General features: G+C 45.0%; 1 protein-coding gene across 1 annotated transcript in view; it reads right to left on the bottom strand.

Moving 5' to 3' along the window:
- The window catches only part of LOC310917752 (vascular endothelial growth factor receptor kdr-like), a 129413-nt gene that overhangs the window by 52655 nt on the left and 50339 nt on the right, over window positions 1–26419 (bottom strand). The window contains exons 5-11 of the mRNA XM_083876262.1: window positions 24881–25040; window positions 22958–23094; window positions 20346–20505; window positions 18644–18761; window positions 18338–18513; window positions 6832–6982; window positions 3734–3839 (exon numbers count right to left, since the gene is read on the bottom strand). Coding sequence (XP_083732388.1) covers window positions 3734–3839; window positions 6832–6982; window positions 18338–18513; window positions 18644–18761; window positions 20346–20505; window positions 22958–23094; window positions 24881–25040 — 1008 coding nt within the window. The remainder of the gene's footprint in view (window positions 1–3733; window positions 3840–6831; window positions 6983–18337; window positions 18514–18643; window positions 18762–20345; window positions 20506–22957; window positions 23095–24880; window positions 25041–26419) is intronic.

Here is a 26419-nt window from a genome sequence, read left to right on the forward strand (position 1 = left end):
AACCCCTGGCACAGCCTGGAGAATCCCCCTGAAGTGACAGATTTGAGCTGCTCCCAGCCCTTCCCACCCCACACACATCCCACTGCTCTAATGGAATCTTTCTGTCCCTTCAGGAGATCTAAACTTGGCATTTTTTTGGGTCACTTTTCTGGAGTGGTTGTGATTTTCACCAGCAGAAACACCCAGGTGGCCTGGCCACTCTCATATAGAGATGAAAGGGAGAAAAGAGATGAAAAGAACTCCCCAGTGAGGACTGAATTATGTATGAGCCTTGCTATTCCCTTCTGCTGGTCCCGGCTCAGGCCAGTCCGTTATTTTGCTCACAGGAAAGGAAATAAAATAACAACCTGTGACTTGAAAAGTCAGGCAATTTCACCTGGTGTGGAAAAAGCAAATTCAGAGGAGCCACACAGAGCTTTAAATCCCAAAGTGAGGAGCTCAGCAGGGACTCAACCCCCCAGGGAAAAATGAAACCATCACAGAGCAACCTGACCAGAACTTGACTGAGATCCATCATCACAACCTGAACCACAACCTTGTGCTTTTCCTCAGGCTCAGGAGGGCAGGAGGAGCTGAAATTTCACTTTTTTCTGTCTGTGGGATCCTCATGGAATGATCACAGGGTGATGACAAGAGAACTCAATTTTATGTGTCTGAAGATCTTCAAAGAGCACCAGGGGTTTGCTGGAGAAACCCCCTGAAAGCTCCAGCATTATTTTATTTTATTTTATTTTATTTTTATTTTATTTATTTTATATTTTATTTTATTTTATTTTATTTTATTTTATTTTATTTTGTTTATTTATATTTTATTTTATTTTATTTTATATTTTATTTATTTTTATTTTATTTTATTTTATTTTATTTTATTTATATTATTTTATTTTATTTTATTTTATTTTATTTTTATTTATTTTTTATTTTATTTATTTTTTTTTCCTCTCCTTGGTCAGTGCAGGTGAATTATTTGCTGGGAATGGATTTGAGTTGTTTCCTCTCTGTTCCCATTCCTTGTGGGAATAACGACTGATAAAACTCAAGACTTTTTCCTCAGTGACATTTAAAAAATTATATTTTATAATATAAATACTCCAATTAACACAGAGCCTTGAACTTCAGAAAAAAGGGAAAGAGAGGAACAATCTGCAATGGAAGCAGAGAGTGAAACCTGAGATTCCCATAAATTTAATTAAATTAATCTGCTGAAATCTTAATCAGGACATAAGGATTAAGAGGAAAACACCTCAGACTGTGTTTTTAGCCAGGGAGAAGAAGAAGAAGAATGAGTAAACTATAAATTGTAAAATTATAAATTGTAAAATTATGTAGCTCTTGTAACTTTAATCATGAAATATGTAAAGTCTGATTTTATATATATATATATATATATATAAAAATATAATATATGGAGACAAACAGTAGCTGTGAGAGTCTCAAAGCTCTTTTCAGCCCAAAAAGTCTTTAAAAAAGAACAAACTTTGAAGGCAAATGTCACCAACCTCTATTTTTATAAATAATTAGTATTTTTAGGGAGTTGCTTTCACCTAAGAAGTAAAAATTCTTATAGAAGACATTAAAGCCAGAGCTTAAGGGGCGCAACGCCATCTACATAAATCCAATTTATAAATATCTCCCAGCAATGGAAAAAAAGTCAGGAATGAGAGGAGAACACTGATTTTTTTCTCCTTCCCAGCCCGAGCTCCATCCACGTTCTCAGAGCTCTGCTTTGGATTATGTTCAGAGCTGGAAAGTCTCCCTGAGAAGGAGCAGATGGCTGAGCACTGATCCTGCCAGAGGCTGATTTAGTCTGGAGCCAGTCCAGGGGAGCACTTTAGTTTTGAGCTTAACTTTGAGCTCCAGAGTCACTCAAAGAATCCTCCCCGTGCTCAAAGGGGAGCCAGGGCCGTGTCCAGCACCCTGCAGGACCAGGCACTGGAATATCTGAAACATCCCACTGGAAACCTGGGGCTGAAAATCCACTCCTGGGGCTGTAAATTCACTCCTGGGGCTGAAAAACCACTCCTGGGGCTGAAAAACCACTCCTGGGGCTGCAAATCCGCTCCTGGAGTTGAAAAGCCCACTCCTGGAGGTGTAAATACACTCCTGGAGCTGCAAACCCACTCCTGGGGCTGCAAAACATAGTCCTGGGGCTGCAAATCCCCTCCTGGAGCTGCAAACACAGTCCTGGGACTGCAAACCCACTCCTGGAGCTGCAAACTCACTCCTGGGGCTGCAAATCCCCTCCTGGAGCTGCAAACACAAACCTGGAGCTGCAAACCCACTCCTGGAGCTGCAAATTCACTCCTGGAGCTGTAAATCCACTCCTGGAGCTGCAAATTCACTCCTGGGGCTGCAAACACAAACCTGGAGCTGCAAACACACTCCTGGAGCTGCAAACACAGTCCGGGTCCTGTAAATTCACTCCTGGGGCTGCAAACCCCCCCCGCTGGAGATGCAAACTCACTCCTGGAGCTGCCAACCCACTCCTGGAGCTGCAAACACAGTCCTGGAGCTGAAAAACCACTCCTGGAGCTGCAAAACCACTCCTGGGGCTGCAAACCCACTCCTGGAGCTGAAAAACCCACTCCTGGGGCTCCAAATTCCTTCCTGGGGCTGTAAACCCTCTCCTGGGGCTGCAAACCCACCCCTGGGGCTGCAAATCCCCTCCTGGAGCTGCAAACACAAACCTGGAGCTGCAAACCCACTCCTGGAGATGCAAACACAGTCCTGGGGCTGCAAACACAGTCCTGGTCCTGTAAATTCACTCCTGGGGCTGCAAACCCTCCCCTGGGGCTGCAAACCCATTCCTGGAGCTGTAAACCCTCTCCTGGAGCTGCAAATTCACTCCTGGGGCTGCAAACTCACCCCTGGGGCTGAAAAACCCACTCCTGGAGCTGCAAACACAGTCCTGGGGCTGCAAACACAGTCCTGGTCCTGTAAATTCACTCCTGGGGCTGCAAACCCCCCCCCGCTGGAGATGCAAACTCACTCCTGGAGCTGCCAACCCACTCCTGGAGCTGCAAACACAGTCCTGGGGCTGCAAACACAGTCCTGGTCCTGTAAATTCACTTCTGGGGCTGCAAACTCACCCCTGGGGCTGAAAAACCCACTTCTGGAGCTGCAAACACACACCTGGAGCTGCAAACCCACTCCTGGAGATGCAAAACCACTCCTGGGGCTGCAAAACCACTCCTGGGGCTGCAAACCCACTCCTGGAGCTGCAAACCCACTCCTGGAGCTGCAAACACAGTCCTGGAACTGCAAACCCACTCCTGAGGCTGCAAACACAGTCCTGGAGGTGCAAACTCACTCCTGGGGCTGAAAAACCACTCCTGGAGCTGCAAACAGGACAAAGGGGACAGGACAAAGGGGGAAAGGACAAAAGGCACAGGACCAAGAGCTCTCCAAGTGTTTCATGACCTCACAGTCCTTATCAACATTCACATCAGAGCCCCCCTCGAGCTGAGCCACTCTCACCCTTTCTCAAGACTGACACAGAAGGTTTTGACCCAGAAGCCTTGGGAAGGTTTAAAGAGGGAATGTGACATCATCCCCAAAGCCCAGCACTTGTAAACAGCAGAGATCCGGGATGATCCCAGCAATGGGGAATTCCAGGCATGCAGAGAACTCCCAGCAGCTTGAGAACCATGAGCTGGGGGTGAGAATCCCCTGCCAGCACCCCCTGCCACCCCACACGTACCTTGGCTTTGTCCCCCTGCCACCCCACACATACCTTGGCTTTGTCCCCCTGCCTCATGGGGGTGTTCTCGATGCTCCTGATCTTGTTTCCTACAACTGAGTTCTCCCAAACCACAATTTTGGGTCCCTGGGGATTGCACCTGGAGGTGGGAAAGGGGAGTATTGGTGTGAGAAAATAATCTTAGACAATAATCTTAGGTCTTGAATACTCCTAAGAATTATTTCTACTGGAGTTTGTCACTTCTTTGTGAAAATCCTCCATTCCTTCTTTGCAAAATTCCTCCATTCCTTCTTTGCAATGTTTCAAAATTATTTACAAAGCACCTCAGCAAACAAAATCAGTGCATGACCAGCAGTGAACCCTCCAATCTTTGCAAAGATTAGAAATGGAAAGTACAATGCGGTTAATGAAATAATTTGAGTTTTATCCGGCTAATGTAAGTTATATTTCCAAATTCAAAATGCCAGTCACTCCAAACTGTGGGGAGGTGGATTTTGGTCAGTGTGTCTGTCTGTGCTCAGGAAGTGTGGGCTGAGGGAGGAGAATGGAAAATATTGGGATGAACAGCAGAAGGTCTGCACATTCCACAGAAGACACTTGTCAACCTTTATTCTGGAATATGGTCAAGGGGCAGAGTGTAGGAAGGTCCAGAAGACGTTTGTCAATTTTCATTCTGGAATATGGGCAAGGATTAGAGTGTAGGGAGGTCCAGAAAACACTTGAGAATCTTTATTCTGGAATATGAGCAAGGGGCAGAGTGAGGGAAGGTCCAGAGGACATTTGTCAACCTTTATTCTGGAATATGGGCAAGGAGCGGAATGTGGGAAAGTCCAGAAGACATTTGTCAATTTTTATTCTGGAATATGGGCCAGGATTAGAGTGTGGGAAGGTCCAGAAGACACTTTTCCACCTTCATTCTGGAATATGGGCCAGGAACAGAATATAGGAAGGTCCAGAATACACTTGTCCACCTTTATTTTGGAATATGGGCAAGGGGCAGAGTGTAGGAAGGTCCAGAAGACACTTGTCAATTTTCATTCTGGAATATTGGCCAGAAGCAGAGTGTGGGGAGGTCCAGAATACACTTGAGAATCTTTATTCTGGAATATGAGCAAGGGGCAGAGTGAGGGAAGGTCCAGAAGACACTTGCCAATCTTTATTCTGGAATATGGGCAAAAAGCAGAATGTGGGAAGGTCCAGAAGACACTTGTCAATCTTTATTCTGGAATATAGGCAAGGGGTAGAATATGGGAAGGTCCAAATGACATTTGTCAATTTTCATTCTGGAATATGGGCAAGAAGTAGAATATGGGCAGGTCCAGCTGCACCATCCAGGGCAAAAAAAAACCCTTTCCTGTCTTCCTCTTTGTTAAAACCAAGCAGAGAGAGAGACAGCTCTTCTTATTCCTAGAAATGCAAAGTCTCTGAGCCCACTACAGGCTTTCAGGAGGTAAATTGAATTTGGACTTTTTCAGGCTCTGACCAAGGGCTGATGGTGCAGAAAATTCCTCCATAAATCAGCCAAAACCACACAAAACACAAGGGGGCAACACCCTGGGCCAGGGCAGGGCTTTACCAGCTTTACAAGGGGCTGATTAGAAGATCTTGAGGCACTTCCTGCAAAGGCACAATCCTGCCCTGAGGATGGAGAGGGGGGAAAGCTCAGAGGAAGGAAAATCACATCCCAGCTCTGAGGAACAATGCTGGGGGCTCAGGGATTCAAAGGGCTCTGCTGAGACAGAGTGTGGGGAGGAGAGAGAAAAAGAGAGAGAGAGAGGAAGTCAGACAACAGACGGAAATGGGGGCTGTGTCATTTCCCACAGGAATCCTCCTCCAGCTTCTGCTGCAGTGAGATAAGGCTGCCCCTGGGGCCGGCAGAGGTACAGCCACTCTGCAATTGTGTTTAAATCGATAAGATCACAGAGCTGCAGTGAGGGTTATGTGAGGTCCTTTGCCACCAGGTCACAGCTTTGGAGCTGGCTGAATTCTGCACTCATTCAGGCCAGTTCTCTCCCCCTTAAGACAGAAAGGTCTGGAAATTATTTGGGGTCACCTTTGTGGCTTTTTTAAGGATGCAGAACTTGTTTCCATGGGGTGTTTTCACTCTGCTCCTCTTGAGCCCCTCCCAGACAGGGCCCTGCTCCTCCTGCTGCCCTGCAGGGCCAGCAAATCCCTGAGTTTATTCCCACAGGAGCCAGGTGGGATATTTCCTTGGGGCAGGCACTCCTGAGCTTGGATCACCCAACATCCCTGTGCTGCACCTGGGAAAGGATTTCTCCCTGATTTTCTCATGGCTCACCATTCACAGCAACACAGGAGTGAGAAAATAATAATAATAACAACAACAACAACAACAACAACAACAATAATAATAATAATAATAAACTACCCAGCAATTTTCTCCCTTGCTTTCTAGATATCTTTTATATATATAAAATGGGTGTAAAACCTGATTTCTTCCCTGTCACTGCAGGGAGGAGCTGAAATGGTCAGAATTGTGCAAGACCTGGCTCCTGTATGTGCCCAGAGAAGTGAGTGGCCACCAGCCAAGTCCCCTCTCTGCAGAGCCCTTTGCTCAGCTGTGGGAAATGGATTTGCAGATAATTTTTAAATTTTGATAGAAGGACACTCAGGGATTTTCCCTTCCTCCCTGGCAGCTCTGACTGTGCTGTGTGCTCACTCCTCAGCCTGCAGCTCCAAAGGGTCACAATTCCAGCCCCAGGGACACCAAGGATGCCACAGGAGGCTGAGCTCAGCCTGCAGGAGTCCAGACAGCCCCTGGAGGATTGAAGGAGGCCAAGAATTCAGTAGATTTTGTCTGTAAAAAAGCTCTTTGCAGGGGAAAAGGTGTGTTAGCTCTGCCCACAAACCCTGCTGGTTTTCCTTTCTCAGATGTTCAACGGGGCTAAGGGAAATCAGAGGGGCATTGCTGGTCAAGGCAAAGGAAAATTCAATGATTTTTAGTCACTTTAAACTCATTTAACACAATTCACAAGGTGCATAAACACAGCCAGACACCAGCTGGGCTCAGAACCCTGGAGAGTTTCACTCTCAGATTAAAGTGCAAATAAAACCTGAGTGGAAATACCCAACAATTCAGGAAGATGTTCATCCCCAGGGATGTCACTTACAGGGTGTCTGTGAGGTTGCAGGGCTGCCACTTCCACTGGATCCTCGGCTCAGGATTCCCACTTGCTGTGCACTGGATTTTGTGTTTGCTCTTCAGTTCCACCCTCACCACCTTATCAAAATCTGTCTCCTTTTCATAGATCTTGGGTCTCTCTAAAGAAACAAAAATAAAATAAAATCAACACAAAAATGCAAATGAACAAATTTACATCCATAAAAGGTTTTGCAACATTTTTCTGGGAGAAGTGATGATCCAAGTGAGGCTCCTGATGCTGTGGGGAATTCCCAGCAGTTCTGAAAATATCCCTTTCACAGAAACAGAGGGTGTTGGCTGTGGTATTTCACCAAAAAAAAAAAAAAAAAAAAAAAAAAAAAAAAAAAAAAAAAAAAAAAAATCACTGCAATGATAGCACATTCATCCTAATCCCTTTTCAAGTGTCATGACTTGGGGAAAACTCATGTCATGGAATAACTCTTGGTGTCAGAGCTGCAGGATCAGGATCAGCCCATGGGGAAATGGGACTGGAGGGTTGATGTCCTGATGAGAGGAACTTCAGCAGGTGTTGGAGTCCAGGGCATCCCTCTGGGCACCTGGAAGGTCACAGATCTCAGTAGAGAGGCCTGGGACCCAAAAAAGAGGGTCTGGGGTCTGTGCAGGGGGGTTTGCCTGGCACAGAGCCCAGGAGGACATAGGCTTTGAGTTTGGTCCATGAGAAAAACTTCATTACAAGTCACAAATGTGTAACAGGCAGTGGTGGAGTTATCACTGTGCAGAAGATTTTGTGGTTTTGGGATTTTTAGAATGTTGGTGCAAAGGGGACAAGATGGAGGAATTAGGGTGGAACTTTGGGTTCTTTTTCTTCTCCCTTGGCCTCCATTGTCTGCAGTGACGTGGGCACAAGGGAGTTTCAGTGGGTTGGGGCAGAGTAGAGATGACCCTGTTAGTGCAGGTGATGGACATTGGTATGGAATGGTCAATAATAACCACAGAATTATCTGTATAAAGGCAGAGTGACCTCCCATCACGGGACAGTCCCATCGTGTCCAGGCTGCTGTGAACACCTTGGGGGACACAGAGAATTGTAAGATCAGAATTAATAAACAACGTGAGAAACCAAGAAAACCAAGACCTTGAAACTCCTCATCATTCTCACACCGAGCTCAGAGACACAGAATTGGACCCACAGGAACCACCAGCCTTGAAATCTCGGGTGAGAGAAAACCATAAAACCCAAGAACCGGGCAGCTCCATCACCAGGAATTTGGGGAAAAAACCACCTTTTTCACCTGAAATCTTCCCTTTTTATGTGTGTGCAACATGCACTGGATGGAGGGGAGAGGAAATCAGGGAAGGAGTGGTGTGGGAACAACACTGGGAGAGAAATGCCAAGAAATTCTCACCAGCCACGAAAAAATGTCACGGCATTAGTCACATCTGGAGGGGCCGTGCAAGATCACACTCTCAGACTGGAAAATCTCTTTTAGTGACACTTTCAGGGCTGCTCGTTGCCAGCAGGGGAAGAAAAGCTTTGTCCTGTCTCCCTCCAGCTCCCATGGGAAGGAGAAATAACGGGAATAAAAAAAAAAGCCCCAAAGTGAAGTGAACTTTTGGTAACCTCAGACAGGGTGGGTTGGGGTTTGGGGTGAAAGCACAGGCTCTTCCCCAGTGCAGACAGCTCTGCCCATCCCTGGCCAGATCCCTTTGTCTGCCTCTCCTGACAGGAAATCAAACAGATTTATTGGTGGGGTCCCTGTGTGGGACACCCCAGTGCAGCCAAGAGAGGCTCTGCCCCGAGTCCTCCTGACAGGCTGGGAAGTGAATGTAGATTAGATTTCTATTTTTTTGGGTTAACTTATTTTTTTCTGCTGTCAGGGAGGCCCCAGATATGTAAATATGAGCTATTGCCCACCTCATCAATCTCGAGCCCTTTCCCTCTTTATTTAAAACAGTTTTTTTAAAATTTTTTTTTTGCCTCCTAGCCTCTCTTAGGAGAGGACTGACCATGATCTCGTGTCTTGTTGGGACTCTCACTTGGCATTTCTCAGGCTCTGAAAGGTCTTCTGACCTCACCAGGGGCTGAAAACACAGCAGTGTTTCCTTCCCCACCCCATGGAGGCATTGACTGGGTTTAGCCATGTCCCATCCTGTCATAAAACATGTTTAAAGGACCTTCAGTAGGTCCTGATTAACATTTCCCCTGAGAAACCCAAACTTTGTGTGGCTCTGGTTGAGCTGAGCCATAGGATTCCACAAGCCTGGAGATTCCTAAAAAAAATCACAAACTATTGGAATTTACAGTGAATTTCCTTACCCAGCATCTCACTTCCCATCAATGAATTATTTCTGATCGTAAAAAAATAATTCTGTGAATTCTCCCTGTAAGGAGAAGCACATTTTTTTATTATTTTTTATTATCTTGGACGTTTCTCTTTTCACTCTCAAATCCCCCTGTGTTTGACATGTCTGGAGTGACCTCACAAGTGTGATTTCACTTGGAGAAAGACTCGAAGTTTAAGTGTGAAAGGTTATTTACTCAAGGGTTGTTTTTTGGGCTGTAAAAACAAAGCTTTACACACTTGGGCAGGGGGATTGGTGTTTGTGTGTGTGACAGAGCATGGGGAGACAAAGATTGATCACAATTATTTCATATCAGGACATTTTTCCTTATTCTTGGTTGACTCATTTAAATAATCTTTCTAAAAAAGAAATAATAATTTAAGTTGCTCCAGCTCTAACAAGAACATACACGAGTGAGGAATGAATTCATGCCACAATTATGGCACTATTAAACATGACTTGAGACCTAAAATGAGTCCAAATGATTCACCAATTGAAATAATCATTATTTAAGATCGAGCAATTATGTTTTTCCAAGTGTGATGGGAAACGCCTCCCCATCTGTTCTTTCCTGTAACTCAGGGTGGGGAGGAGGCTGATCGTGGGCACAAACTCGGAAAAATGAAAAAACTTTTCCAAGTGTTTGTGCTTTTCCTCTCTGAGGTGCTGTTGGAGGTGGTGTCAGCCTGCAGGTGACCCTGCTCAGGTGTCCTGGGTGGGGACAGACACTGCAGGTGACACTGCTCACCTGTACTGGATGGGGACAGACCCTGCAGGTGACCCTGCTCACCTGTACTGGATGGGAACAGACCCTGCAGGTGACACTGCTCAGGTGCCCAGGATGGGGACAGGCCCTGCAGGTGACTCTGCTCAGGTGTCCAGGATGGGGACAGGCTCTGCAGGTGACACTGCTCACCTGTACTGGATGGGGACAGACCCTGCAGGTGACACTGCTCACCTGTACTGGATGGGGACACGCCTTGCAGGTGACACTGCTCACCTGTACAGGATGGGGACAGACCCTGCAGGTGACTCTGCTCAGGTGTCCTGGATGGGGACAGGCTCTGCAGGTGACACTGCTCAGGTGCCCAGGATGGGGACAGGCCCTGCAGGTGACTCTGCTCAGGTGTCCTGGATGGGGACAGGCTCTGCAGGTGACACTGCTCAGGTGTCCATGACAGGGTCAGACCCTGCAGGTGACCCTGCTCACCTGTACTGGATCGGGACACGCCTTGCAGGTGACACTGCTCACCTGTGCAGGATGAGGACAGACTGCAGGTGACTCAGCTCAGGTGTCCAGGACAGGGATAGGCCTTGCAGGTGACTCTGCTCAGGTGTCCTGGATGGGGACAGGCTCTGCAGGTGACCCTGCTCAGGTGTCCAGGACAGGGACAGACCCTGCAGGTGACCCTGATGAGGTGTCCAGGACAGGCCCTGCAGGTGACCCTGCTCAGGTGTCCAGGACATGGACAGACCTTGCAGGTGACACTGCTCACCTGTCCATGACAGGGACAGACCCTGCTCAGGTGTCCAGGACAGGCCCTACAGGTGACACTGCTCAGGTGTCCATGACAGGGACAGACCCTGCTCAGGTGTCCAGGATGGGGACAGGCTCTGCAGGTGACCCTGCTCACCTGTACAGGACAGGGATAGACCCTGCTCAGGTGTCCATGACAGGGACAGACCCCACAGGTGACCCTGCTCACCTGTCCAGGATGGGGACAGGCCCTTCCACCCCCCAGTGTCCCCTGTCCCTGCAGGGTGCTGGCCCTGGAGCACTGAGGCTTTAGGGGAAAAGTGAAAATCCTCCTATGGGGGATATTTCCTGGGATGAAACATTTCCACCCCTCTGCCCCTGCCATGGCCATCTCACCTCTGGCTCTGCCCTTCCCCTTGCTGGGCCAAATCCTATTCACACCATCCCTGGGTGATGGAAACCTGATTTTAACAGCCTGAAAGTCCTCTAATGGAAAATTTCATCCTCTCCCTGGTGGTTTGTAGTAATGTAGAGTGTAAAAAAGGAATGTTAAAATCCCTCCATTCTGGCCAATCCCATTCCATATCTTCAGAATTTTATAGTCATGGTCTTATCTGTGATAAGAGATGTGGAGAGAAGTGGGACTGGCCTTTTGGAGTGGGGCTGGCCCTTTGGGCTGGGACTGGCCCTTTGGGCTGGGACTGGCCTTTTGAGCTGGGACTGGCCTTTCGGAGTGGGACTGGCCTTTTGGGCTGGGACTGGTCTTTTGGGCTGGGACTGGCCTTTTGGGCTGGGATTGGCCTTTTGGACTGGGACTGGTCTTTTGGGCTGGGACTGGCCTTTTGGACTGGGACTGGCCCTTTGGACTGGGACTGGCCTTTTGGACTGGGACTGGCCCTTTGGACTGGGACTGGCCCTTTGGACTGGGACTGGCCCTTTGGGCTGGGACTGACCCTTTGGAGTGGCTCAGCCTGGCTGCACCTGCACAGTGTCCCCTGTGGACAGGCTCTCCTTCAGCCCTCAGAGGGGTTTTGAGCCCAAAGCCTGGAATTATTGAGGTGTATCCCCTCTCTTCTCCCCCAGACAGAGCTTTTCTCTCTCTCTCACAGGGATTATGCACAAACTCTCATCCCTGCTGGTGCCCAGAAAGGCTGTGGGCACAAATCCCTCTGCCAGCAGAGCCAGAGCAGCTCTTTCCATCCCCTTCCTCCCCTCCCTGTCCCACCTTGGCTGCCCAGCCCTCCTCCCCAGCCCTTGGTCATGACCCTCCCCAGCCTCAGCTCTCTCCAAACAAACCTTTAAACCTTTCTGCCTGCATGGTGAGGGCTGTTCAGATGTCTTTAAATGCATCTAAATAAATGGTTTTTCATCCTTCCCTGGCTCCAAGTGTGACTGTATCCCCAGCTGGCCTTGCAGAGGTGCAATTGCTGCTGTGAGAGCTGACCTGAATAACTAAAGACTTGGCTGCTGCTGCTGCTGCACTGGGAAATGCAATCAAAAAGCACTTCTGCTTTACTTGGAGGTTTCAAATTGATCAGCGTTATGCAAATCTCACCTTCCTGGCTGCTCTTATCTCCAGTTTGTGGTGTTGGGAGCAGATAAGGTGTACAAGGATTAGGATAGGAGCCCCTCTGAAAGAGTTTTCTCTCTCTAAATTCTGTGCAGGTGCCATGAGGGGTTGTAGAGTGATGCAAAGGACAACACAGAGAAACTTTCCTTTCCTTTCCTTTCCTTTCCTTTCCTTTCCTTTCCTTTCCTTTCCTTTCCTTTCCTTTCCTTTCCTTTCCTTTCCTTTCCTTTCCTTTCCTTTCCTTTCCTTCCCTTCCCTTCCCTTCCCTTCCCTTCCCTTCCCTTCCCTTCCCTTCCCTTCCCTTCCCTTCCCTTCCCTTCCCTTCCCTTCCCTTCCCTTCCCTTCCCTTCCCTTCCCTTCCCTTCCCTTCCCTTCCCTTCCCTTCCCTTCCCTTCCCTTCCCTTCCCTTCCCTTCCCTTCCCTTCCCTTCCCTTCCCTTCCCTTCCCTTCCCTTCCCTTCCCTTCCCTTCCCTTCCCTTCCCTTCCCTTCCCTTCCCTTCCCTTCCCTTCCCTTCCCTTCCCTTCCCTTCCCTTCCCTTCCCTTCCCTTCCCTTCCCTTCCCTTCCCTTTTCTCTGTGCCCTCTGACTGAACTGCTGTTTATGCACCTTCCCCTCTTCCATTTAAGCTGCTTCAGAAAAATCTTTTCACATTAAGCACATCATTAAAATAACATAGAGAGGCCAGTGGAGCATCAATCTCAACTTCAGGTACTTTGCTGGACATGGGGCTTCATTAAAACCCTTGATGGAGTTTGCAGCTTGTTTTCTATTTACTTTTTCTGTTTCCCAAACCTCCTAAAAATATTTTCCCTCAGGAGCCTTCTGTCTGATGTTTGCACAGTATTTAATGGAAATAAAAGTGAATATTCTGTAAGGCAGAGGGGGAACTTCCTAGTGCAGGCTTGGGCTGGGAAAAGGTGAAATTTCCCCCAAAGTAAAACCCAAAATGAACAAAGAGTTCACTTCACATTCCTTTCATTCTTATTAAAAGGAAAGAAAAACAAGGAGTGAAACAACCTGAAAACACAACTTTGATTTCAGACTGGCCACTGCATTGTGTTTGAGCCTGGCTGATTTTGGCTGGGAGCTAATTTTTTTTTTTTTTTTTTTTTTTTTTTTTTTTTTTACCTGGGGCTGATTGTTGCTGTTTTGTTGTTTTTTTCCCCCCAGGGCTGGTCTCAGGTGGGTGCACAGCCCTGATAGATTTACCTCATCCTCATTAACCTCATCCTCATTAAAGTCTCCCTGCCCTGGCTCTGGGGGACCTGATGGTTTTTTTTTTTTTTCTCATGGATCACCACATATTTTTTGGCTCCTCTGGAGATCACTGGGGACTCCTCTGATGTCCACTCATCCCTGGCAAGCCGAGGAAGGTCAGGCACAGAATTTCCTTTGATTTTTAAACCAAAATCCAAAGAGTTGGCCTGGCTGCAGAGTGGGGCACTGTGCATCACTGAGAGCTGCTCCTGCCTGGTGACAAATCGAGGTGTGACCAAAACCAGACACCCTTTTCCTTCCAGCCCTTCCCAGAGAGGGGAATTCACAGCAGCCTGAGCTTCTGGAGGTTATTTCCAGCCCTTAATCCTGCTTTTCTTACAGCTACAACACGAGCTTGGGGGACTCTACAAGGGAATCCAAGTCCACTTGGCTGGAGCAGCTGGAACCCAAAACAAGATTTGCTGGAGGAGAGAAATTCTGGGACAAGGAATAAAGGCAGAAAGTGGTGACAGAGCTGGTTCATCCCACTTTTGAATGAACTTGTGTTTCAGGGCTCTCCTCACTCCCCAGGTGGAGGCCAGAGCTGCTCCAAAGGACACAGATGAGTTGGACAAGGGTGAGGATGAAGCACAGTCTGCTTGGCCAGAAATAGATTTGGAGAAATTTGTTTGTGTTTTGTTCTGAGACTGCTCTGCACTGGAATAACTCTCTTCTCTCCCACATTTCTCCTCCTTGCCTGGCTCAGATTTTCAGCCACCAGCTGTTTTGCTGGGATTGTTCCTTCTCCTCTCTCTCCTCCCCTCCCTTTCCAAATTCTTCAGGACGTTATTTTCTCAATAAGAATTTAAACAAACAAAAAACATAACCCCGGGCGACCCCGCGGCTTCTTGGACAGTGTTTGATGTGTAAATATGTAAAGAAGGAGAGTTTGGAAAATGCAATCAGCCACCTCCTGGGGACCTGAGTCCTGCAGAGAGCCAAGGTGACTCCACACAGAGATCTGGGCTCCTGCAAGATGGCAGAACTCCCTGGGTGCTGCAGGGATGGCAGAACTCCCTGGGTGCTGCAGGGATGGCAGAACTCCCTGGGTGCTGCAGGGATGGCAGAACTCCCTGGGTGCTGCAGGGATTCCAGAATTCCCTGGGTGCTGCAGGGATTGCAGAATTCCCTGGGTGCTGCAGAATTCCCTGGGTGCTGCAGGGATTGCAGAATTCCCTGAGTGCTGCAGGAATTCCTTGGATGCTGCAGGGATTCCAGAATCCCCTGGGTGCTGCAGGGATTGCAGAATTCCCTGGGTGCTGCAGAATTCCCTGGGTGCCATGGGATGGCAGAATTCCCTGGGTGCTGCAGAGATGGCACAATTCCCTGGGTGCTGCAGGGAAGGCAGAATTCCCTGGGTGCTGCAGGAATTCCCTGGATGCTGCAGGTGTTCCAGAATTCCCTGAGTGCTGCAGGAATTCCTTGGATGCTGCAGGGATTCCAGAATCCCCTGGGTGCTGCAGGGATGGCACAATTCCCTGGATGCTGCAGGGGTTCCAGAATTCTCTGAGTGCTGCAGGAATTCCTTGGATGCTGCAGGAATTCCAGAATCCCCTGGGTGCTGCAGAATTCCCTGGGTGCTGCAGGAATTCTGGAATTCCCTGGGTGCTGCAGAATCCCCTGAGTGTTGCAGGGGTTCCAGAATTCCCTGGGTGCTTTGGGATGGCAGAATTCCCTGGATGCTGGAGAATTCCCTGGGTGCTCCAGGAATTCCAGAATTCCCCGGGTGCTGCAGAGATTCCAAATTCCCTGGGTGCTGCAGAATTCCCTGGATTCTGGCTGCCAGTCCTGCTAAACCCTCCCTTTCTGCAGCCTCAGGTCCCACCTTGCCTTTCCCTGTTCTCCTCTCATTCCCTGACTTTCTGCCACCATTAAAAAAAGGACACTTTGCTCTGTGTTTTCCACCACAGTTTGCAGTTTTCCCCTGCAGCTGCTGGACTTTAAGAAATGGGGGCTTTGCAATTAAATAATTACTGCTAATGAAGCTTTTGCTGACCTTTGGGGTGGGATATCCCAAAACTTGGACACACCATGGACATGAAAAGCCTGTGCTGGGATAGTTTAATCCTAAAATAGCCTCTTGCTGACAGAAAAAAAGGCTCTGTTTGTTTTTGGTTGCCTGTTTGGCTCCACGAGGAAACGCTCCCTCCTGCACACAAACACCAATATTTACCTTGACAAGATAGTTTATTATCGTTTCCTAATTTTTCTCTTCCTCTGAACGTTTCCGTTCTCTGGAGAGGCAAAAAAACCTTTGTGTGGAAAAACAATCTCAAGTGGACAAATTCTGCAGCTCAACACGTTCCTCCTGCTCAGCTGAGCTGACCATGAGCATGTCCTTGGCTCCCTCCTCTCCTAAATCACATTTATTTATCTCTTATTTCAGGTTTTTAAGCGCTCGTATCTCATTTTTAATATTTTTAAGAGGTCAGATGGGCCTAAGTGACAAATTCTCTATTTTTTTTTTTAGGCATTATTTCTTTCTGAAAGGTGAAATGAGGAAAATACACAAGTGCTGGAAGCAACGATATATAAGTATATAAAGTATAAGTATATATAAACATATAAAGTATAAGTAGATATAAGTGTATATATATATATACATAAGTATATAAAAATACATATATATACACATAAGTATATAAAGTATAAGTATACATAAATATATATATACATAACTATATAAAAATAAATAAATATATATATAAGAAATACATATATATATAAAAGTATATAAAAAATTGGACAATTGAGAATATTCAATATATTGAGAATATATTCAATATATTGAGAATATTCAAAATATTGAGAAGAATTCACCACAGAAAAATACATACATATATACATAAGTATATAAAAATACATATATATATAAGTATATAAAAAATTGGACAATTGACAAAATTCAATATATTGAGAATATATTCAATATATTGAGAATATTCAAAATATTGAGAAGAATTCACCACAGAAAAACACATATATATATACATAAGTATATAAAAAATTGGACAATTGAGAATATTCAATATATTGAGAATATATTCAATATATTGAGAATATTCAAAATATTGAGAAGAATTCACCACAGAAAAATACATATATATATACATAAGTATATAAAAATACATATATACATAAGTATATAAAAATTGGACAATTGAGAATATTCAATATACTGAGAATATATTCAATATATTGAGAATATTCAAAATATTGAGAAGAATTGACCACAGAAAAAACCTGTCTCAATAACTACTCACTGCCCAAGTGGAAAACACAAAGGGAAAGCAGAGATAACTTTACTAAACTCTTGCTTGGCCTCATAATTCAATTCCTGTTGCCAAATTTAATGGATTAAAAGAGGCAGTGGATGTGCAAAGGGACAACGTGGCTCTGTCATGCATTACCCAGCCAGGGAGGGTAATAAATGGAATTCCAATATCAATTTTTCCAATAAATGCCATTTCAATATCAATTTTTCCCTCTATGGCAAGTGAGGGGAAAATTGCTTCAGTTCAGTGCACACCACATTTAGGTTTTCCCAAAATTCCCCTGAAAAAAAGAAGCTCAAGTCCCTCAAGTGCTGCCAGCAGAGGAGGGACAGAAGAGAAACCACAGATTTAGAAGGTGGATCTGGAGCAGGATGATGGACAGACATAAAAAAGCCAAGGCAGCTCCTCCAGTTCCTTCCCCTTCCACTGGGACCTTTCCTGTCCCTGCAGATGTTCCCCAGGGCTCTGCCCAAGCTGCTCTTCAATCCCAAGGGATAAAAACCTCCCAGCCCTTCTCTTGGGAAACCTAAGACCTCTCTATTTGATATCCTCCTATATAAAAAAATTGTGATTTTTGTGCCTTTTCCAGCTCTCCCTGTGTGCAGCCACTGTCCTGGCACTGTGTGCAGAGTCCCAGGGGAAAGGATTGGGTGACCCAGGGTGACACCAGATCCCCAGAGCAGCTGAAATTAGGTCTGAGGTTTAATTGTTTTTCTGTTCCAGAATTCCAAAGGCTGGTGGTTCGTGTGGGCTCTGAGGGAGTGATTTTCCCTCTTGACCTCTGAAGGGTTTGGGCTCTGCTGTCTGACTCTGTGTCTCTGTGTCTGTGCTGAGCTCGGTGTGAGAAGGATGAGGAGTCTCAAGGTCTTGGTTTTCTTGGTTTCTCACGTTGTTTATTAATTCTGATCTTACAATTCTCTGTGTCCAGCCAAGGTGTTCACAGCAGCTCGGACACGATGTGACTCCCCTGTGATGGGAGGTCACTCTGCCTTTATACAGATAATTACCTGTCTGTTATTTACAATTCTGTGCCAATGTCTATCACCTGCACTAACAGAGTCATTTCTACTCTGCCCCAACCCACTGAAACTCCCCTGTGCCCACGTCACTGCAGACAATGGAGGCCAAGGGAGAAGGAGAAGAACTCAGGGTTCCACCCTAATTCCTCCAGCTTGTTCCTTTGCATCTACATTCTAAAAATCCAAACTACAAAATCTTCTGCACAGTGATAACTACACCACTGTCTGTTACACATTTGTGACTTGCAATTCTTTTCTCTGCTGGAAATTTTTCTCATGGACCAAACTCAAAGCCTGTGTCCTCCTGGGCTCTGTGCCAGGCAAACCCCCCTGCACAGACCCCAGACCCTCTTTTTGGGGTCCCAGGTCTCTCTACCGAGGTCTGTGACCTTCCAGGGTGCCCAGAGGGATGTCCTGGACTCCAACATTAGGGAGGTTCAGTAGCTCCTGAGGGAGGTGATGATCTCTGGGCAGTGCCAAACCCTGAGAAATCCACCCATTCCTGCAGTAGGACGGTGCAAAACAGGAAAAAATAACCCAGCAGAAGGAATTAAACACAACAAGGCCCTTACCTGTCACCACCAGCTGCATGGTGAGGTTCCTGTAGAGGCCGTATTTGGGGTTGCTCAGGACCAGGGTGTAGTTCCCAGCGTGTTTGGGTCTCACATCCCGGATCCCCAGCCTGTATTTCAGTGGGTCTGGCTCGTAGCAGGTGTGGTTGTCCTTGATCAGTTTGCCATCCTTGTACCTGTTTGGGGAGTTCCATGGAGGTTTGTCAGAGCTCAGAGCACTCCCAGCTCCCAGCCCTGGTGACGCTCTGCCCCAGACAAGGTTCCTACAGGAGCTCAGGCACTGCTGCTGTTGTTGGGGACACTCACCAGGTGACAGTGGGCCGAGGAAAGGCGTCCACCTTGGCAGCCAACTTCAGAGCCTTGTGTCCCGAGGGGATCTCGTAGTAAGGCCCTTTCTTGTGGGACACGGTGATGTAGGGTTTTTCTGGGAAGAGAAATGAGCAGGGACATTTGGGGTGGCAGCTCTGGTGCAGGGCAGAGCTCACAGCTGTGACTGTGCTGTTCCCACATGGGATTATTTCCAACACAGACCTGCATAGAACCAAATGGACCAGGCTGTTCTCTCAGCTCTGCTCCCACATGGGATTATGTCCTGGGTTGCGGTGTGGGATGTACACAAGTATTTATTCCATCCCCATCCCCATGAGCTGTTGGAACCAGGTGGGGCAGTGTTTTCCCAGGCCCCTCCTTTGGGCTCTTCTGCTCATGGCCCATCAATGCCTTGCCCAGGACTCACAGGGAACTCCCTCCAGGAGCTCTCTCTGTTTAATGGGCCATCAAGGAGCCACTGCACGACTCCTCATCCCATTGGGAGATGCTCCCAATGCCCAGGGGGAGGAGCCAAGCATTCCCACCTGGAGAGAATCTGGGATTTGGGACAGGACAAGCAGCCCTGAGCCACTGGATTCCCAGAGGAGCAGAGCTCCCAGACCTTTCTGTGGGATCACTGCTTCAGGAAGAGCCCCTCACCTGGACTGCTCCCCCCACCCTGCTCAGGCTGTGTTCTGACTCTGTCAGTGCTCTTTTGTGTTATTGCATTTGTTTTATTTTATTTTACCTGTTTACCTTTCTTCTTATTAAATTGTATTTCTGACTTGGAGCCTCTCACTCGTTTTGCTTTTAAACCACAACAGATTATTTCCAACACAGACCTGCACAGAACCAAATGTCCCAGGCTGTTCTCTCAGCTCCCCCGAGCAGCCCAAAGGGCTGTTCCCACATGCAGGAATTCACATGGAGAGCAGAGGGTGTGCACCAGCACTGCCCCTGGATCAGTGTGGGGAAATGCCATGTCCATCTCTTGTCCATGTGGAACCCACAGGATGGATTTTTCCAGACCCTCAGCAACCACACATGGTGCCAGTTTTTTCATACAGTTCAGCTTTCTCAGACATCACAGAATCCCAGGATGGTTTGGGTTGGGAGGCACCTTAAAGCCCATCCAGTGTCACCCCAGCCATGGGCAGGGACACCTCCCACTGTCCCAGGTCACTCCAAGCCCCAGTGTCCAACCTGGCCTTGGACATTTCCAGCAATCCAGGGGCAGCCAGGGTCTCACCATCCACACAATTTTTGGGAACAATTGTTTTGGGAACAATTCCTCCCCAAAATCCCACTAAATATCCCTCCTGAATTTGTCTGAAGACACGGGAGCTGCCTGTCATTGACTAATTAGAGCTTATAAGTGATTAAGGGTCGATTTTTTCCCTTAATTCCATTTCCATCAACAGATTTCACAGCCTGGCATCACCCTACACTTCCTGCAATCCAGGAGGCAGCCAGGGCCTCACCACTCTCCCAGGGAACAATTCCTTTTCCTTCCCAAAATCCCACTAAATATCCCTCTTGAATTTGTCTGAAGACACGGGAGCTGCCTCTCATTGACTAATTAGAGGTTATAGATTATTAACAATCGATTTTCTCCCTGAATTCCATTTCCATCAACAGATTTTCACAGCCTGGCATCCTCCTCTAGTCTGAGCCCTCCTGGCGTGGCTGCAGCACTCACCATAGACGGTGACAGTGACATTGGCCTCCAGCCTGGTGGCATTGAAGGTCCTGCAGACGTAGAGCCCCCCGTCCTCCACGGTGACATTCTCAATGACCAGGCTGCTGCCCACTTTGTACACCACGTCGCTCTGGTCCATGGTTCTCCTGGGGTGAGGGTGCTGGGAGGCACAAAAAAAAGGAGAAAGGAGAGTCAAAAAATATTGGTGATTGATGGAGAGACGGGAAAAATGACCATGATCGGAATTCGATTTTATTCAGGTTTTCTAAGAACTTATATACTATTTTTTTTCTAATTTTTTATTTCTTTTTTATTTTATTTTATTCTTTTATTTTCTAATTTTCTATTTTTTATTTCAGTAAGGGTAATGATTTCTACTACAATAATTAGGTTAAAAAATCATACAAACAACTCGTGCATTTTTTGACATCTTTATCGTAGGGGGGTTGATTGAATTTTGGGCAGGTAAACAAGGAAATTCATCCCAACCTTTCTCCAGGATCAAACCCTGAAAATTTCAGGGTAAAAACTGCTCCAGGGTCAAACTGTGCTCTAAGAGTTTGGTTTTTAATGTTTTAAATTTATTTTGGTCACAGCCGGTGTTTTTTCTGTATTAAAAACCCTCCTGCTTTCTAAAAGGAATATATTATGACAGAAATGTGATATATTATGACAGCCAAGTGCCAATGCAAATTCCTGGGGAATTTTAGACAGAGTTATTGCTTTCCATGGGGATTTTTGATCCCAGAGATTCGGCCAAGAAGTTTTTACATTTATAATGTTGGAAATATAAGGAGAGTTCATAGGAAAAGAAATCTTTTTCCACCATATGGGGTTCAAGAAATCAAATTTAGTAACTTTGTAGTGCTTGGACCTCTATAAATCCTGTGTTATATTTTCTGTAGTTTCCCCACCAAAACAAACTCAGACATTATTATTTTTAAGGAAACAAATCAAAATTAATCAGTTTTTAAGAATCACATTTTACACCTTCCCAAAAAGTTTAGATGCTTCTTTGCAATGTGTATTTTGCTGAACTAAACAGAAAAAAAAACTTTAATTATTTTAATTCTCAGCACCAAACAGACAAATGAACTGATTTGGGAAATGATCCCCCTTTGTTTTGTTTTTTTTTTTAGAGTTGAGAGGGTTTGGTACCTCAAATATTCAATCTCTTACTTATTTCTACTTCAAATTTTGCATTTTTGTGTTGTACCCACAGAAAGCTCAAGGCTCAGAATTTACATTTTATTTTTGGGGGATGATTTCCACAGGTTCAGTTGTGTTTTCCTTTCATAAACACCAAAATAAAAGGGAAGATTGACACTACACAACCTGCATTTGAGACTTGTCATATCAGACAGCCACGACAGAAGGAATGAAGGAGTTTTATTCCCAAAAAAAGAAGGAAAAAACCAAATATTCCTGGATTTTCTCACCAGGGTTTATTTAGTGAGGTTTGCAGTTCGATCAGGAAGGGCAGAGAAGTTTTAGATTCATCCAAACACAAATTTCTATCAATGATGGGTTTATAAATGGTTGGGTGATTTCCAACCGTTTATAAATTATAATAATAATAGAATAAATAGAATAAATAATAGAAATAATAGAATAATAGAATAAATAGAAAATTTATTATTATTAGAAATAATTCTATTCTATTAGAAATAATAGAATAAATAGAAAAAAATAGAATAAATAGAATAAATAGAAATAATAGAATAAATAGAAAAAATAGAATAAATAGAATAAATAGAAATAATAGAATAATAGAATAAATAGAAAATTTATTATTATTAGAAATAATTCTATTCTATTAGAAATAATAGAGTAAGTAGAAAAAATAGAAAAAAATAGAATAATAGAATAAATATAAAATTTATTATTATTAGAAATAATTCTATTCTATTAGAAATAATAGAATAAGTAGAAAAAATAGAATAAATAGAATAATAGAATAAATAGAAAATTTATTATTATTAGAAATAATTCTATTCTATGAGAAATAATAGAATAAGTAGAAAAAATAGAATAAATAGAAATAATAGAATAAATAGAAAAATTATTATTATTAGAAATAATTCTATTCTATGAGAAATAATAGAATAAATAGAAAAAAATAGAATAAATAGAAATATTAGAATAAGTAGAAAAAATAGAATAAATAGAAATAATAGAATAATAGAATAAATAGAAAATTTATTATTATTAGAAATAATTCTATTCTATTAGAAATAATAGAATAAATAGAAAAAATAGAATAAATAGAAATAATAGAATAAATAGAAAATTTATTATTATTAGAAATAATTCGATTCTATTAGAAATAATAGAATAAATAGAAAAAATAGAATAAATAGAAATATTAGAATAAGTAGAAAAAATAGAATAAATAGAAATAATAGAATAATAGAATAAATAGAAAATTTATTATTATTAGAAATAATTCGATTCTATTAGAAATAATAGAATAAGTAGAAAAAATAGAATAAATAGAAAAAATAGAATAAATAGAAAAAATAGAATAAATAGAAATACTAGAATAACTAATAATGATGTTTTCTGAGGCCTGCGGGTTTTGGGAAGGGGGGAGGAGGAATCCCAGCGCTCACCGTGCCGCGGGGACACGTCCAGACGAACTCCACGCGCCCGTTGATGAAGGTCTCGGCTTTGCACTCCAACCTCAGGGTTTCTCCCACCAGCAGCTTTTTGGCGCTTGCCTTCAGGGCCAGGTTCTGAATTCTGCCCTCTGCAAGGGGACAGGCAGGGCTGTCACTGCTGTGTCACCCTGGGCCCCACCCTGATCCCAGGACACGGCGCCAGCCCCCCCAGCAGCCCCGCAGGAAAGGGTGTCCACAGGTGGTTCCTCCTTTTGAGGGACTCAAAATGAGAGGATTCACTTTTCCTGGATACGAGGCACCTTTCTCTGGTCTTGTCCTGCCCAGCTCCCTTTCCTTCCTGAATGGGATCCCCCAATGGGATCTCCCAAATCCCTAAACATGATCCCCAAATCCCTAATGGGATCCCCAGATCTCCAAATGGGATCTCCCAATTCCTAAATGGAATCCCCATATTCCTAAATGGGATCCCCCAATCCCTGAATGGGATCTCCCAATCCCTAAATGGGATCCCAAAATCCCCAAATGGGATCCTCAGTTCCCTGAATGGGATTTCCCAGGCCCTAAATGGGATCCCTAAATCCTCAAATAGGATCTCCAAATCCCTGAACGGGATCTCCTAATCCCCAAATGGGATCCCCAAATCTCCAAATGGGATCCCCCAATCCCTGAATGGGATTTCCAAATCCTTGAATGGGATCCCCAAATCTCTGAATGGGATCTCTCAATCCCTGAATGGGATCCCAAAATCCCCAAGAATCTCAAAATTCCCAAATGGGATTTCCCAATCCCCAAATGGGATCTCCAAATCCCTGAATGGGATCTCCAAATTCCTGAATGGGATCTCCCAATCCCTAAATGAGATCCTAAAATCCCTGAATGGGATCCCCAAATGGGATCCTCAAATCCCCAAACGGTATCTCCCAATTCCTAAATGGAATCCCCAAATCCCTGGATGGGATCCCCAAATCCCCAAATGGGATCCCCAACTCTTGCTCTTACACATTTTTCAATGCCTTAAATACATCAGCTCTGAACTTCCACCAGTTTTTGGTGCCCAGAACCAGAACCAGAACCAGACCAGTGACAGTAACACAAAAAGGGATTTCCTGGGTCCTTTGGAGCTGCAGAGGGATGGCCTAAGAGGTTTTGTGGTTTTACCTTCATGATTTTAATAAAAAATTACTCCAACAAGGGAAAAAAAAATAAAGGAGAAAGAGAGATATTTACAGGATTATTTGGCTGCCACATAAATTTAAAAGGTTGTTTTTCAAAGCTGAGTGCAGATTGTAGAGAAGGATGTAATGAGCTAATGGGAATGAAACCCAAGTAAATAGAAGATATATGAGGAGATAAAGAACACACGTGGAAAACAAAAGAAAAATAAATTATAATTTGTTCCATATAGATGCCCAGCACTCAAAAAATTTAATGTTTAGTCACTTCAAATTCAGATTTTAATTATGAGCTGGAGCTCAGCTGTAAATCCAAGGGAAATGGAGCAGTAAATCACCAAGAGAGAATCTATAAAAAGCCAAGGTGTGAATTTAACAGTGCAGTGAGATTTTATACGATGCTCACACGTGGTTAATGACCAGAAGCAAAAAAAAGAAATCTGCAGTTCTGTCCTGAACCAGCAATTGTTTCAATGTAAAAATGTAAAAATCCCAATCCAAGCAAACAAAGCCTTGGTGGGGCTGGAATAAAACACTCCTCAGCACTTGGTCATTTTTCAAACCCAGGAGTGGCTCCAATCCAATTTTTATTGAATAAAGGAGGAAAAAAAATGAAGAAGGGGTTCACTTTTATCATTCCAGCTTAGGACTTGATGGAGATACATCCCAGAGAGTTTTATCAGATAAAACTGAGGCTGATAAGGAATAACCCAGAGCCCCCAGTGGGGCTGGGGACACTCACCCAACCTCTGGGCCATGTAGTAGGAGTTGAAGACGCTGCCGTTGACGTGGGCAGAGCACGTCAGGATCCCCGAGGGCACAAAGGAGTGGGAGGGGATGACAAAACCTCTCCTGGGGTCCCACTGCATCTTCCTGAAGTTGATCTCTGCAGAGGAAGGGTACTGCAAGGGAATGGGCAAAGAGTGAGGATCCCGTTCCTGTCGTTCCCCAGGGTGTCACCCTGAATTTTCTTGCTTTTGAGTGTTTGAGTCTTTGCAGTGAAGATTGTCCCACAGCTTCGTGAAAAGATAAATGTGTATTTTTAGAATATTTTTAGAATTTATATATTGTGTTTATATATGTCCTGGGTTGCGGTTTGGGATGTACACAGAGTATTTATCCCATCCCCATCCCCATGAGCTGTTGGAACCAGGTGGGGCAGTGTTTTCCCAGGCCCCTCCTTTGGGCTCTTCTGCTCATGGCCCATCAATGCCTTGCCCAGGACTCACAGGGAACTCCCTCCAGGAGCTCTCTCTGTTTAATGGGCCATCAAGGAGCCACTGCACGACTCCTCATCCCATTGGGAGATGCTCCCAATGCCCAGGGGGAGGAGCCAAGCATTCCCACCTGGAGAGAATCTGGCATTTGGGACAGGACAAGCAGCCCTGAGCCACTGGATTCCCAGAGGAGCAGAGCTCCCAGACCTTTCTGTGGGATCACTGCTTCAGGAAGAGCCCCTCACCTGGACTGCTCCCCCCACCCTGCTCAGGGTGTGTTCTGACTCTGTCAGTGCTCCTTTGTGTTATTGCATTTATTTTATTTTATTTTTTACCTTTTTACCTTTCTCCTTATTAAATTGTATTTCTGACTTGGAGCCTCTCACTCGTTTTGCTTTCAAACCACAACAATACATTTGTCCTTTGGGAGGAGAAATACGATTGATGGTGAAGTTCCCCAATGAGTTCAGAGAGGTGCAGCCAATCCTTTGCCCTCTGACAAAAGTGGAGTCATATATAAGATAAGTGGACTCCATCTATAAGATGGAGTCAGAAAATAAAATTGGAGCTTTCCTGTTTGACTTTGTGCTGCCTGCTTTGTCCTTTGTGGTTTGTGGACAGTGACACAGAGCAGGGCAGGGTTTTGGTGACCAGTCTTGGGGATTTGGGGGCTCTGCACACACAGACCTGCAGCAGCCTGAGCAAAAAAACCCTCCCTAAGGCAGGAGTGTGTCTGAAACTCAACACTTGGGCATCAAATCCTTTAGTTTATAGAGTAACTAAGACTTGGTATCCTACAACTCAAATTAAGCTTCCATTTCTATTTCCATTACAGGTTTGATATTTTCAGAATCTTTTGCTAAGCAATCATATTTATAAGGTTTCCTTGATTCATCTTCCCCAACAAGTAGGAAACGAGGATTTCTTGTAAATGCTTTTGAAATAATCAAGCTGAGGGAAAAATAGGAAAAGTTACAGAAGGAGATCTGAAACCTGAGGGTTAATCGTGCTTTAGCACTAGTGAAGGTCAAAGCTGGAAGTGGCAAATCCACACTGAGCCACGT

This window comes from Zosterops lateralis, assembly GCF_965231275.1.
Source record: "Zosterops lateralis genome assembly, chromosome: 21".
In the NCBI taxonomy this organism is placed as follows: domain Eukaryota; kingdom Metazoa; phylum Chordata; class Aves; order Passeriformes; family Zosteropidae; genus Zosterops; species Zosterops lateralis.